At 50.9% G+C, this 13,222-nt stretch overlaps 1 protein-coding gene across 4 annotated transcripts in view; it reads left to right on the top strand.

Moving 5' to 3' along the window:
* WHRN (whirlin) overlaps positions 1-13,222 on the top strand; it is an 89,720-nt gene that overhangs the window by 32,490 nt on the left and 44,008 nt on the right. For all 4 annotated transcript variants that reach the window (XM_047699462.1, XM_047699460.1, XM_047699461.1 and 1 more), the window contains exon 3: positions 1,899-2,024. In XM_047699462.1, the coding sequence (XP_047555418.1) occupies positions 1,899-2,024 (126 nt within the window). The remainder of the gene's footprint in view (positions 1-1,898; positions 2,025-13,222) is intronic.

Raw genomic sequence — 13,222 nt, 5'->3', positions numbered from 1 at the left:
GATAAGAACAATAGCCAGTGTTTTCTGAGTGCCTGTGCTGCACCGGGCACGAACCCACGCCAGCTCACAGCTGTCCCAGCCGCGGCGCTGCACTGGGCTGGGCGGGGCCGTCACAAGGGGCTGCATTGTCAAGCCCGTCCTCAGAGCCTGCTGTTTCCAGAACATCCATCACTCTGACGCTGCTGGGTGACCGTCCCCAGGTGCCCCCCTGAGAGCAATGGGGGGCTCACAGATGCTGTCCTTTCTAATGTGGTCTTCCTTCGGGGGAGCAAACCGGGAGCCGACTCTGGCTTGAAGGGGGTGGGGCTGCCCCAGAGCCTGCGGTCCTAGAACCAAACGCCCCAGAGGCGTTCTCTCTGTTGGACCCTCTCCTGACGTCAGCCAGCCTGCAGGAGTCAGCTGTGGCTCGGTGGCCTTGTCTGGTTTTGTCACATGCAAAGTGGAACCAACAGTGGCTGACGTTTGCCAAGCATTCACTGTGGCCCAGAAACTAGCCTGCATCTGTCTCTTAATGTGACCCTTTCCGTAGAAGCCCTGTAAGGCTAATTTCATCTTCTTTTTGTGGGTGAAGAGGCCAAAGCACTGAGAGATTAAGGATGTTGCCTGAGATCACACAGCAGCTCCCCCCATCAGGCAGTTTGGACCTGAGTCTGTCTCCTTCACCATCTCCACCCAGGGTGGTTGAAGAATTAAGTGGGATTAATACATGCAAAAGTCTGTGTTCTCTTTGGGTCCCTTCCTTGTCCCGGTCTTAACCTGTTTAGGGATATTTTCTACCCTTTTGGGGTGAGTTCGGGGTCTTCTAGTGCAACTCCTCCTTTTCCCTAATTCCTCTTTCATACTCAAGACATATGCATGTTCCTGCAGGCTCCTTCATGGATTATGAGGCCTTCCAGAATCAGCCCCCAGCCTCCCCTGCTTGTCCCCTAGCCCCCCAGCTCCCCCTCAGCGCTCCCGGCCTAGGCCATAATGACTCACCCCACAATCCTATCCTGAGCAAAGCATGCTCCCCTACTGCTGTGTGCTGACCTTGGAAAGCCCTTCCCACCCCTGCTGGCCCCTGCCGGGTTGACTCCTGCTCACTCTCCAATCTCATCAGAGCTGTCACCTTCTCCGGGAAGCCCCCCAACCACTACCCTCGTCTCCGGTCAGGACCTTGCACCTTCTCTGCATTGTTGTGGCCTCTGAGCTGCCCCATTGCGCTCTGATCACACTGTCCCATGAAGGTCGGCTTCCTGGTCTCTGTGCCCTTCTGCTGAGAATATTGAGAGCAGGACTGGTCTGGGTCATCTCTTGGTCCCCTGGCCCAGCAATGGGTCTGCACTCAGCAAGTGCTCCCTGTGTTTCTAGAAAGAAGGGCAGCTGAGGCCATATTGCCATGGGCCGCTGGAATGGGTAGCAGAGCAGGAGACTCCTGGGGGTTGGGCAGGGGACCCCTGGGTGGTGGAAGATAGGGAGGCGGAGTGGACTTAGCCTTGGTGCTAAGGAGGATGGAAGGTGAAGGAACCTGGGGCCAGAGCAGGCTCTCCCTGGCTGAAGGTGTGGTGAAGGGCAGCTGGCTGGGGGGGGGGGGGGGGGGTGTCTGTGGTCCCCATGGTGTGGAGCACAGGTAAACACCTGAAATGTCACATCACTCTAGAGAATTCTAGGGGTCACCGCCTTCATCGCCTTTCTTTTCCTGCACTTACAGCTGTGGCCCAGGAGGGAGAGGGATGTCCCCAAGGCCACTCAGTAAGTTGGAGGCAGAGCTGGGGCAGCTGATCTGGAATGTTCCAGGCCTGAATCGGTGTGCCCTTTGGGATAGGCCAAGGACTCCAGAGTCTGCTATGCCGCCCCCCCCCCACGACATTCATGTCCCCCTCAGGCCCTCGAATAGCGATCTCCTGTCCCTCCTGCAGGTGAACCTGGTGCTGGGAGACGGCCGGTCCCTGGGCCTCACAATCCGAGGGGGAGCAGAGTACGGCCTGGGCATTTACGTCACCGGCGTGGACCCGGGCTCAGAAGCCGAAAGCAGCGGACTCAAGGTGAGCGGCCTGACTCCCTCGGGCTAGGGACGGGCGCCAGGGCTGCACACGCAGGGCTGGGAGAGAAGGAGCTGTGCTTGGAGCTCTCTGCAGCTGATTTCGGTCAGACCTGCAGCGGGGTGGTCACACCTCCCTCCCTTGAGGCCTGGTCGCAGCTGGGAGCCCCCCTGGCTGCAAGAGGAAGCGGTAGGAGCCGTGGCCCCACCTCCCGAGCCTATCTCCCAGCAGTCCTCAGAGGAGGGCAGCCTCCCACGTGGTGCTGGGTGGCAGGCCAGCTGAGCTCTTCATGACCGCTGTTTTGCAAACACCGCTGGTGGCTGCAGTGGCCCTGACCTCAGGTTCATTGTGGAGCATGGAGAGGGAAGAGTGGAGAAAGCGGGAGCTGGGTTGAGCTCACACCCAGCAGCTCCCAGGTGGCAGTCCGTCAGGGCAACCAGCAATTATTGAAATAGTATTGTTAGCTCGAGCTTTAGAGAAGGCTGACTGCGTCCAGGTCCTGGTCATTGACTTCACACGTAGCTCATTGAACCCTCAGGCTGCCCTTGGGGGGAGGTGGCTCTGACCCACATTTTCCAGTTGTTCAGGTGGACATGTAGAGAAGGTGAAACTGACTTGCCCAGGTTACGGTGCTGATGGTTGCGGACCAGACGGAGCCCAGGCGTCTGTTCTGCAGCCGGTGGCCTTAGCCGCTACGTCGCACCACCCTGCCACAACTTGCTCAGGGCTTTGGGGGGCAGTGACAGTGGGCAAGGCAGGGACAAGGACCTGGAGCCCAGAAGACAGATCACCTAAAGTGGCAGTGTGTGTTGGGGGTAAATCCTGATGTCAGGGAAGACAAGGCAGCAGTGATGGGAGCAGTGGACCCAGGTGGCATCCGAGCCCACCTTGCATAATGAGATAGGTTGGGGTTGGAGGGGTTGGGGAGGAAGGCGTGACCCTGAGGGAGCCAGAGGGTTTCACCGTGGGTAACCAGACAGCCAGGGAATGAAACACGAAATGAGACTGTGTCTTCACAATCTCAGCTTTTTTTAGGATAGATGATGCAGTTGGAAGAGCTCTGGGCTTGGAGTCTGGGAGATTGGGTTCGAAACCTAGCTTTGCTGTTTTTATTTAATAGCTGGGTGACCCTGGGGAACCCCTCCAGCTGTCCGAGCTTCCCCTCCCTCTCCCAGCTGAGCATCATAAATAACACCTCTTTCTCAGGATTGTTGAAAAGATGAGAGGAGGAACGAGCTGACAATGACATTAATAATGAAGGTTAAGTTTATTGAGCGTTGCTGTCACAGACTGAATGCTTGTGTCCCCCACATTCATCTGTGCAATCCCTGACCCCCAACATGACGGGGTTGGGGGGGAGCCTTTGGGAGGTGCTTAGGTCAAAGGGGTGGAGCCTCATGAATGGGATTCATGTCCTTATTAAAGGGTCCCGACCCCCAGAGCTCCCTCGCCGCAAGTGAGGATGCAAAGAGTGCGCAATCTGCACCCGACCTTGCTGGTCCCTGACCCCAGACTTCCAGCCTCCAGAACTGCGAGGAATGAATGTCTTGGATATAAGTCACCCAGTCTGCCGTGTTTTGCCATAGCAGCCCTGATAGCCCGAGACAGGCTTCTGTTCCTCCCCATCTTTGTGCCGTTAAATCACATCCCCACAACATATCTGGGAGAGCAGCTTCTTAGGTTAGCCCATTTTACAGGTGCAGCAGCTGAGGCTCAGACCATCACACAGTGAGTGGGAGGCAAAGCGGGGACTCCTGTGTAGGGATCAGAATTCTGGCCAGCTGGGCCAGCAGTAGAGGCCCCACAAGCATGGGTTGGGTCTGGTTGATTCTGAAATGCCTCTGGGTCCCCAGAACACATGCCGTGTTCTCAGAGAAAGATGACTTCCAAGAGGAAACAATCTCCCAGTAGCCTGTGTGCACATTTTGTTTTTTAAGAAGTTCATTATTTTGGGATAATTTTCGATTTACTGAGAAGTCATAAAGGTATTTCCCATTTATCCTTCATCCAGTTTCCCCTGACATCAACATGTTATGTAATAATCTCAGTATGTCTGTCAAGGTCAAGAAACTGACGTTGATACGATGCTATTCCACAAACCACATGCTTTCTACCGGGTCACCAGTTTTTTTCACTAATGTGATCTACTTCAGCCAACCACATTGCATTTGTCCTGTGTGCAGTTTTCATTCCATTTATTTCTTAACCCGCCCCCCATTTCAAAAAAGATGAGCAGCACCTTTTCGTCACTGAATAAAGTTTTTTTTTTTTTTTTTAAGTGAATGAGTGAGGAGATTGGGGAGAAGAAATATGGGGCCTGAGAGAAAGAGATGAAACCAGGGTGAAGGTCTTTCCCAGAGCACTCACTACAAGGCGGGATGCAGATTTGGCCCTGAGCTTCCTGGCAGCCAGTGCAAAGAGGGAAGCAGATCAGAGATGTCTGTGAGGTGAAAACAGACCACCCGTGCTTGAGAAGCCTGGTTATTCCTGAGCCTGGGAGCACTTTTCCTGTGGTCTCTCATAGAGAGAATGCCATGTGATGATGTGAGCTGTGTCCTCCATGACAGGAAATGTCTGAGCACGTTCTCTACTCTGTTGGGGGTGGACGGATTCTGATCGAATCCATGTTAAAAGAAAGAGGGAGGGAGCGTGAGAGAGGATGTATTAGGGTCTGGGCAGAGAGCCCTGGGCACTTTCTCCGTCTCTGTCTCTCTCATCCCTGACAGATGGCAGCTTTTATTATCACGTTGTCCACTTACTGAGGAGTCACTGTGCCAGACCTGTGCAAAACGCTTCACAGTGTTTTGTGATTTTTAGGAAGAGGTGCGAGAAAGGAATGTTCTCGTCCCCATTTTTACAGGTGGCAGATTCGGGAGCGGTGTTAAGCAACTTGCCCGAGGTCACCCAACTAAGACGTGCTTGGTCTGCACCCACCCTGCACACTTAAGTCCCTGTTCTTTTTGTTGTTGTTGCTTTTTCTTTTGAATTTTATTCCGTTTTATTTAAATTCAGTTAATTATCATATAGTGCATTATTAGGTTTAGAGGGAGAGTTCAGTGATTCGTCAGTTGTACATAACACCTGGGGCTCATTCTATCCCATGCCCTCCTTAATGCCCATCACCCAGTGACCCCATCCCCCCATGTCCTTAACCACTAGGCTTCACTGCCTGCCTCTTGGTGATAACAGGTGTCACTGTCTCCAGTTCAGAGCTGAAGAGATGGAGGCTCATGGAATTGCAGGTCAAACTCTTTCTAATGTCAGAGCTGGGATTTGAACCCAGGCCTGACACACCCTGGGCTTGCCTTGTATAGGGGAGGGCAGGAGCCCTAGGACCTGCCGGCGATCAGCTGGGTGAGGGTGGCCATGTCCTTCCCCTCACTGGGTCTCGGTCTCCCTGCTTGGACAGCAAGCAGCTGAATAGTTGGGCTGGATGAGTTTGGAGGCTTTCTCCCAGATTTGCACATTTTCCCAGCCCGAGAGCCAGAGGGTGCCCAGGTGCCAGGAACATACTCTGTTTCCCTTCACCTGTGGGTCCCCATAGCCACAGAGAGACGGCAAAACAGGTAGCCTCTTGGCAGGTGTTTTATGAGGGAGGGAGGGAGGAAGGAAGGAGGAAGAAAGAGAGGGAAGGAGGAAGGAAGCGAGGGAGGGAGGGAGGAAGTGAGGGAGGGAGGGAGGAAGTGAGGGAGGGAGGGAGGAAGGGGGGAGAAAAGGAGAGTAGGAGGGAGAGAGGGAGGGAAGAAGGAAGGAAGAGAGGGAGGGAGGGCAGGAGGGAGGGGACATTACGTAAAGGCAGTGAGTGTCCATGGCTGCCTCTCCTTCCCTTCCTTCCTTTTAATCAGCGAGTGTATACTGAGGACCCCTGCGTGTCAGACACAGTGCTCGCCTCACAGAGCTGAGCAAGACAGAGTCTCTGACCTCCAGGAGCTTGCTTTCTAATGGGAAGACAGGGCGGGTCAGAGGTGGAATGACTCAGTTTTTTAATTACAATCAGGATAAATAACAAGAGGGCAAAGCCCATGGAACTGTGTGAGTGTATAACAGGGGAGACCAGCTCCGATCTTGGATATCCGGGAAGGCTTCCTGGAGGAAGTAACATTTCAGTTGAAATTTAATAGGAGACAGGAAAATTAATGACGTGAAGGAGGAAATGAGATTCCAGGCAGAAAGAACAGCCAACGCTTAAGTAAACGGAGTGAGATGTTCCCAGATGCCCAGGAAGGCCCGTGTGGCTGATGCAGAGAGCCAAGTGGGGGGAAAGTGCCAGATGATGCTGACAAAGTGAAGGCGCCCGATCACACGGGGTGTGTCATTTCACCCAAGACCGTGCAGCCGGGAAAAGATGAGGCTCGGGAACCGCAGTTAGTAATAAGGAAGGATGCCCAAGGTCTGTGATTAAGTGGGGAGCACAGGTTGCAACACCGCGGACCTCACAGGATCGCACTCAGACTGCAGATGCGTGTGCAAATATTTACAGAGAACGCGGAGCAGCTGTCACACCGACCTGTCCCAGCGTGTCAGCGTGTTTCCCGAAGGCAGTGGGATGACCGATGACTTTCACCGTTCTTCACATCCCTGCACGGGGTCTGAATGGAGCGAATAGTACTTTTATAAGCATGAAAGCAGCAATGGGAGAGCCATGCCCTTTTGGAAACAAGGCAGTGGAAGAATATTCCACGGAAGTTTTCCGGTCCCTTCAGCTTGCTACCCAGTGGCGGGCAGTCAGAGGCTTTATTTGCTCATAAAATGCCCGCCCCCAGAAGAGGCTTTTCCTTCTTTCCCCGCCGCAGTAAAGCACTTTGCATTCCCCCCGCCATGGTCTCACGTTCCCGCTCTGAGTTCCCGCGAATGTGCTAACACCTGCCCACACTCGCTCGGGCACCCAGGACTGATTAATTCCGTTTGTTGCCAACGTGCTGTCAGTGGAATCAGGCATATTGAAGCAGAATAAAGGGGCTTGGCTTGGTGGGTGGTGGAGCCAAGAACAGGCTTTATTTGTCAATAGGGCTCCTTGCTGCTGTGCAGATCTTTCCGGGGATGGAAACGCTGCCTTCTGCCTGGCTTCCAGCTGCTCACTTCGCTTCTGAGTCCAGGGGAGGGCAAGTCAAGTGCTAGGGGGAAAGCAGCTCTCAGGAGGGGGTCAGGCACTTCCCCACACTTACCCTGGGGGTGGCAGGGGTGGAGCTTGCCGCTGTCCCACCCTCCCAGTAGGGGCTAACCCCCGCCTTCAGCATTTACCTTTAGAACTCTCAGGTTCCTTTGCACCTGCCTCCCCTGCCCCAGCTTCTAGCCCCCCACCGCAGAACGGACCATAAAACCTTATTTGTTCCTTTGAGGACAGCCAGATCGACTGGCATTTAAAAATAATAATAATGACGGCAGTTGGTGCTTATTCAGCAGTTATTATGAATCGGGCACTGTGCTCAACCCTGTGGGATACACGCCTACGTAATCCTCCCAGTAGCCCCATGGTGGGCATCAACAGTGCAGTTTCGTAGGTGAGCACTTGAGGCCCAGAGAGGTGCAGTAGCTTGCTCGGGATCACACAGGGATCTGGGGCCCTGGTCCCTCAGGCCCTCCTCCAAAGGCCACGTGCTTTGCTGTCACCTCGCTAGTCCACTAACTTGACCAGATAACAAAAGAACACAGAGACAGGAAATGAAGGACGTGTGTTCTTCTCAGGAGCCACCAAGCTTCTCAAGCCCAGTGCATTTGTCTGGATCCTGCCCTGTCACACGGTCTTTACCCCTGAGCTCAGGCCAGGGTCGGAGGCCCATTTAGTTGCCACTGGTGGGAGTAGGCTGCCATCCTGGCTGGGGGTCTTCTGAGCAGACCCACTTCTGAGCAGACGCTCCCAAGAGCGTCCCACATTCTGGGTCACCACACTGCTGCTTGCAGCTGGGTGACAGACTATGTCTGGTGTGTAGTGTCAGTGTCCCAGTGGCTGGGGACAGCCTGCTGCCTTGCAGATCTGCTCTCTCTGCTGGGCCTCGCTGGAGCCCACGCAGTGTGGCGGCTTTGTTGGTGAAGCCGGAAGGGCTGGGCTGACCCCTCCTTGGATGGGCTTTGCCAGTGTCCGTTCCCCCGACTCTTCCTCTCTAGATTGGGCCCAGGCAGCGCCCCTCTAACGAGCACCCACCAACAGCAGGTGATCTACCCGTGTCACCCCTGCACCGTTGTCACAACTCAGGGAGGGGGGGCGGAGAACTCCTTCATCCCATCGTAAACGGTGAGTGTTTATTTTATGACTGTCCCTGTGGGCCAGAGCTTGGTGGTTCTTTAAACACTTCATCTCCCTGCCCACGACAGAGCCTGGCACACAGCAGGTACTCAGGAAATATTTCTTCAATGAACGAGTGTGTCTGGCCTAGGCAGGCCCCAAACCAGGTCTTTGGACCCCAGAGCTGTAGTCTTGACCTCTGTTTCATTTGCATTCTGACCTGACTACACAGAGCTTGCTTTTTTTTTTTTTTAAGGATCACATCCCACTAAGAAGTGTTGGTGATCGTCACAAACTGAGCAGTAAGACCCTTTCCCTGAGAGGTGCTTGCCTTTGTGTTGAAGGGAGCTGAGTGGCCACCGTGGCCCACAGTGAGATCTGCTCATCACAGGGGCCATGTGGGCCTCAGGTGCCACCCCCAGCTCTCCCTGATAGAGGTAGGTGGCAGGAGTCCATCTGTGTGGACAGATCCCAGCCCCCTAAGCTCCCATTTTATACATGAGGATGCTAAGAGCCAGCAAGGGGGGAAGGGACGGGCTGAGGGTCATGGAGAGGGGGGGCAGGACCCCCGCACAGAGCCGCTACCTACATCATCGGGCAGTTTGACCTTGTGTCCCCATGCTTCCCCAAAACAGTTCTGCTGAGAGAAAAGCAGCAGCTTGGCAAACTCTCCCAAGGCTGCTTCCTGCTTATTCTTGGTGGGGGGAGAGGCGTGGCTACCACGCATTACCTGTTTAGTGAGGATCCTGTAAGGGGATTTTTATTTGTGATTGTGGCTGATTTTTATGGCAGTCCAGCGAGACAGCAAAAACTCGGTGTTCGTATTTATATAATTCTTGACAGAAAAATCTTAGATAATTAGCAAATATTACAAACACTTCTCAGTCTATAAATTCTACAACTTAGATGAATAGACCAATTTCTTGAAAGATGTGAACTATGAATGCTCAAAAAGGAAAAATAGAAAAACCTGGAGTTCTTTGTATGTGTCAGAGAAGTTGAATTTGTATTCAAAAACCATCCAAAGAAGAAAACCCAGGTCCGGATGCTTTCACTAATGAACCTTTTTGAACAGTTAAGGAAAAAAATACTCTGCTGTCTCTTCCTGGAAATAAAAGATGAGACAATGCGGGGTGCCTGCGTGGCTCAGTCCGGTTGGGTGTCCAGCTCTTGGTTTCAGCTCAGGTCATGGTCTCAGGGTCGTGAGATTGAGCCCCAGATTGGGCTCTGCACCCAGCAAGGAGTCTGCTTGAGATTCTCTCTCTCCCTCTGCCTCTCCCCCACCCTACACTTTCTCTCTCTCTCTCTCAAATAAATAAATCTTTAAAAAAAAAAAAAAAAGGGCCATGCTTCCCAGTCCATTTTATGAGGCCAGTGTCATGTGATCTCATGACCAAATACATACATACATTGCAAGAAAACTACTGACCACCACCCTCCAGGATATGTTGAATGCAAAAATACTCAGCAAAATATTAGCAAATCAAGTCTTTGAATCTGTAAAAGGGATATATACCGTGACCGTGTGGGGATTCCTTTATCCAAGCAATGCAAGGCTGTATTGACATGTGAAAATCAATGTTATTAGCAGACTAAAGGGAAAAAAAAAGATGAATGGAAAAAGCACTTAACAAAATTCAGTGTCCAGTTATGATAAGAACACTAGGAATCAAAGGAACTTCCTTGACTCAATGACGGGCATCCAACAAACCTCAAACATCCTTAATGGTGAGAAACATTCAGAATCAGCCTGTGAACACCTACAACAAAGCTATCTTCTAAGAAAGAAAAAAGCATTCTACTAAGTGCTTTCTTCTAAGATTGAAATGAGGCAAAAATGTCTTCTGTCGCCACTCCTGTCCAGTATCAGTGCAGTAAGTCCATATCCGTGTGAAAAGAAGAAATGAGACCCTATTTACAAAGACCGATTGTCTACGTGGAAATTTCCGAAGAATTTCCAAAGAAGCTTCTAGACCCACTAAATGAATTTAGCAAGGTAGAATGATAACAAAGTCAGCCTACAGAAATCAGTTGTATTTCTATAAGCTGGCAACGAGTTACTGGAATTCAGAATTCACACATACAGTTTTGAGTAGCACCCAAAAGTCCTCAAGCATAAATAACAAAATGTGTCATATTTACATGCTGACAAGTACAAAACAGAAGAGACGTAAATAAATGGAGAGAGGCGCTGTGTTCATGGACAGGAAGGCTCAGTGTGATTGAGATGTCAGATCTCCCTAATTTGATCTGGATTCAGGGCAATCCCCATTTCCAAGTCTAGTCGGTTTTTTGGTAGATAGTTACAATATGATTCTAAATATTTAAATGGACAGGCAGACAAACTAGGAGAGTCAAAACAATTCTCAATTGGAAGAGCACTGTTGGAGAATTCGCTCCCTGACTTCGGGACTTAGGTTAAGGCTGAATTAAGCAAGATAGCGTGGGCAGTATTGGGCGGGGGGGGACACAGCGACCAGTGGACCAGAGGAGTGAGTCCAGAAATAAACCTCCACAAATATACTTAGCTGATTTTTGGCAGAAGCACAAGGGTAATTCGATGGAGAAAGGATAGTCCTTTGAACAAACAGTGCTGGAACAGTTGGATGTCTGTGGGCAAACAGGTGACCCTTACCCAAACCTCAGCCCCTTCCATGAAAATTCACTCAAAATGGAGAAGATAAAGCCAGACTGCCTATTCTGGGAAGGTGCAGGAGAAAATCTGTGTGACCTCGGGTAAGAGTTTTTAGATACAACCTCAGAAGCAAGATCCGTAAAAGAAAAATGTGACAAATGAGATTTTGTCAAAATTAAAAACGTCTCTGCGGGAGATACTTTCAAGAGAAAGGAAAGATAAGCCACAAAGTTGGGGAAGAAAAATGGGTTCTGATCATGTTTTTGACAAAGGACTTGTCTCAAGAATTTGTGAAGGACTCTCGGAATGGGCAGCAGATCTGGGAAGGGGTTTTGTATAAACTGTGATGGTGGACACGTGGCTCTGTGCCCTTGTCGAGACCCACAGAACCCGACGCTGAAGGGTGGACTTTACTGTATGTAAATTTTTTTTTTTTTTTTGACAGAGATCACAAGTAGGCAGAGAGGCAGGCAGAGAGAGAGAGGAAGGGAAGCAGGCTCCCCGCTGAGCAGAGAGCCCGATGCGGGACTCGATCCCAGGACCCCGAGATCATGACCTGAGCCGAAGGCAGCTGCTTAACCCACTGAGCCACCCAGGCGCCCTGTATGTAAATTTTTAAAGATTAGCTGTGGGGGCGTAGATGGAGTGCAGACTGAGCCAAAGGAAGACAAAGAACCTAACTGTGTTACTGGTGATTCACACCACCACGCTGAGGGAGAATGGAGAGGAAAGGCACTCATTGAAGTAATTTTGGAAAACATTGTTTTGACTGATGCTGTAAGACAAAGACAAGGACAACTATACACAAACACTGTATTCCATTTGGCACTTTGGGTTTGGTTTTTTGTTTTTTTTTTCCTCAAAAGCATATGGGGACACCTGAATGGCTCAGCTCATTACGCGTCGTGATCCTCGGGGTCATGAGATTGAGCCCCACGTCAGGCTCCGCACTGGGTGTGGAGCCTGCTTGAGTTTTCTCTCTCTCTCTCTCTTCCTCTCTGACCCTTCCCACCAAAAAAGAAAAAAAAAGCACATAGATTGGGAATTCTGAAACTACTTCATTTGTACACTAAGGTTGAAAAACTAAGTAGCTGTTGGGTTTTTTTTTTTAAGATTTTATTTATTTATTTATTTGACAGAGAGAGAGAGAGATCGCAAGCAGGCAGAGAGGCAGGCAGAGAGAGAGAGAAGCAGGATCCCTGCTGAGCAGAGAGCCTGATGCGGGGCTCGATCCCAGGAGCCTGAGATCATGACCTGAGCCCAAGGCAGAGGCTTAACCCACTGAGCCACCCAGGTGTCCCACCTATATTTTAGATAATGAGAGCCAAGTTTTCACTTTTAGAAAAACATTACAAGTAAGGAAAGGAAAGTAGGAAATAAACCTTGAGGGACTGAATCAAAGGTATCAATATGGACACATTTATCAAAAAGAGAGACAAAATGTAGATGTGTACACATGCAGCTACAGAAATAGAGCTGTGTGTGTATACGGATGATTTAGAACATGTAGGTATAGTTCTTTGCTCTATTCATGCAGAAGGGCTAGAAGCAGGGACACCCCAATAAAAAAAGGTACACTTAAGTACCCAGATCTTAGTTTCTAAATACTTTTTTCTTTTTTAAAGATTTATTTATTTGTTTGACAGAGAGAGAGAGAGAGATCACAAGTAGGCAGAGAGGCAGGCAGAGAGAGAGGGAGAAGCAGGCTCCCCGCTGAGCAGAGAGCCCCTCGATCCCGGGACCCTGAGACCATGCCCTGAGCCAAAGGCAGAGGTTTAACCCACTGAGCCACCCAGGTGCCCCTAAATACTATTTTCTAAATAAAAGGAGCCGGGGACAGAGGGTGGTGCCTGGGTGGCTCAGTGTGGTAAGTGTCTGCCTTCAGCTCAGGTCATGATCCCAGAGTTTTAGGATTGAACCCTGTGTCAGGCTCTGTGCTCAGTGGGGAGCCTGCTTCTCCCCTGCCTTCCCTCACCCCTGCTTGTGCACATGCGTGTGAGCGTTCTCTCTCTTGCTCTAATAAATAAAATCTAAAAAAATAAAAAATAAAAGGGAGCCAGGGATCTCTGTAGAAATGGTGATTCCAGGTCTTGGGCTGGGAAGGTACAAGAGGAGCCCAGGGCGTCCTGTAGTAGGTCCCACAAAGTAAGGCTGTGGGGCAAGATGGGTCCCAGAACCCACCAGTGGATCAGAAGAGCTCCTGGTGGCCGGAGAATGCCAGAAACAGCCTTGAGTCCGTACTAATGTAATTACATAAAGAATGAAATAAATAGATGAGGGAGAAGCAACCACTCTTCCCTAAGGAAAAATTCCCATGAATAAACACAGAAGGAACACGGGAGG

Source organism: Lutra lutra, chromosome 13 (genome assembly GCF_902655055.1).
Source record: "Lutra lutra chromosome 13, mLutLut1.2, whole genome shotgun sequence".
Lineage (NCBI taxonomy): Eukaryota > Metazoa > Chordata > Mammalia > Carnivora > Mustelidae > Lutra > Lutra lutra.
The sequence above is the reverse complement of the archived record's forward strand: the minus strand, read 5'-3'. Positions and strand labels throughout refer to the sequence as shown.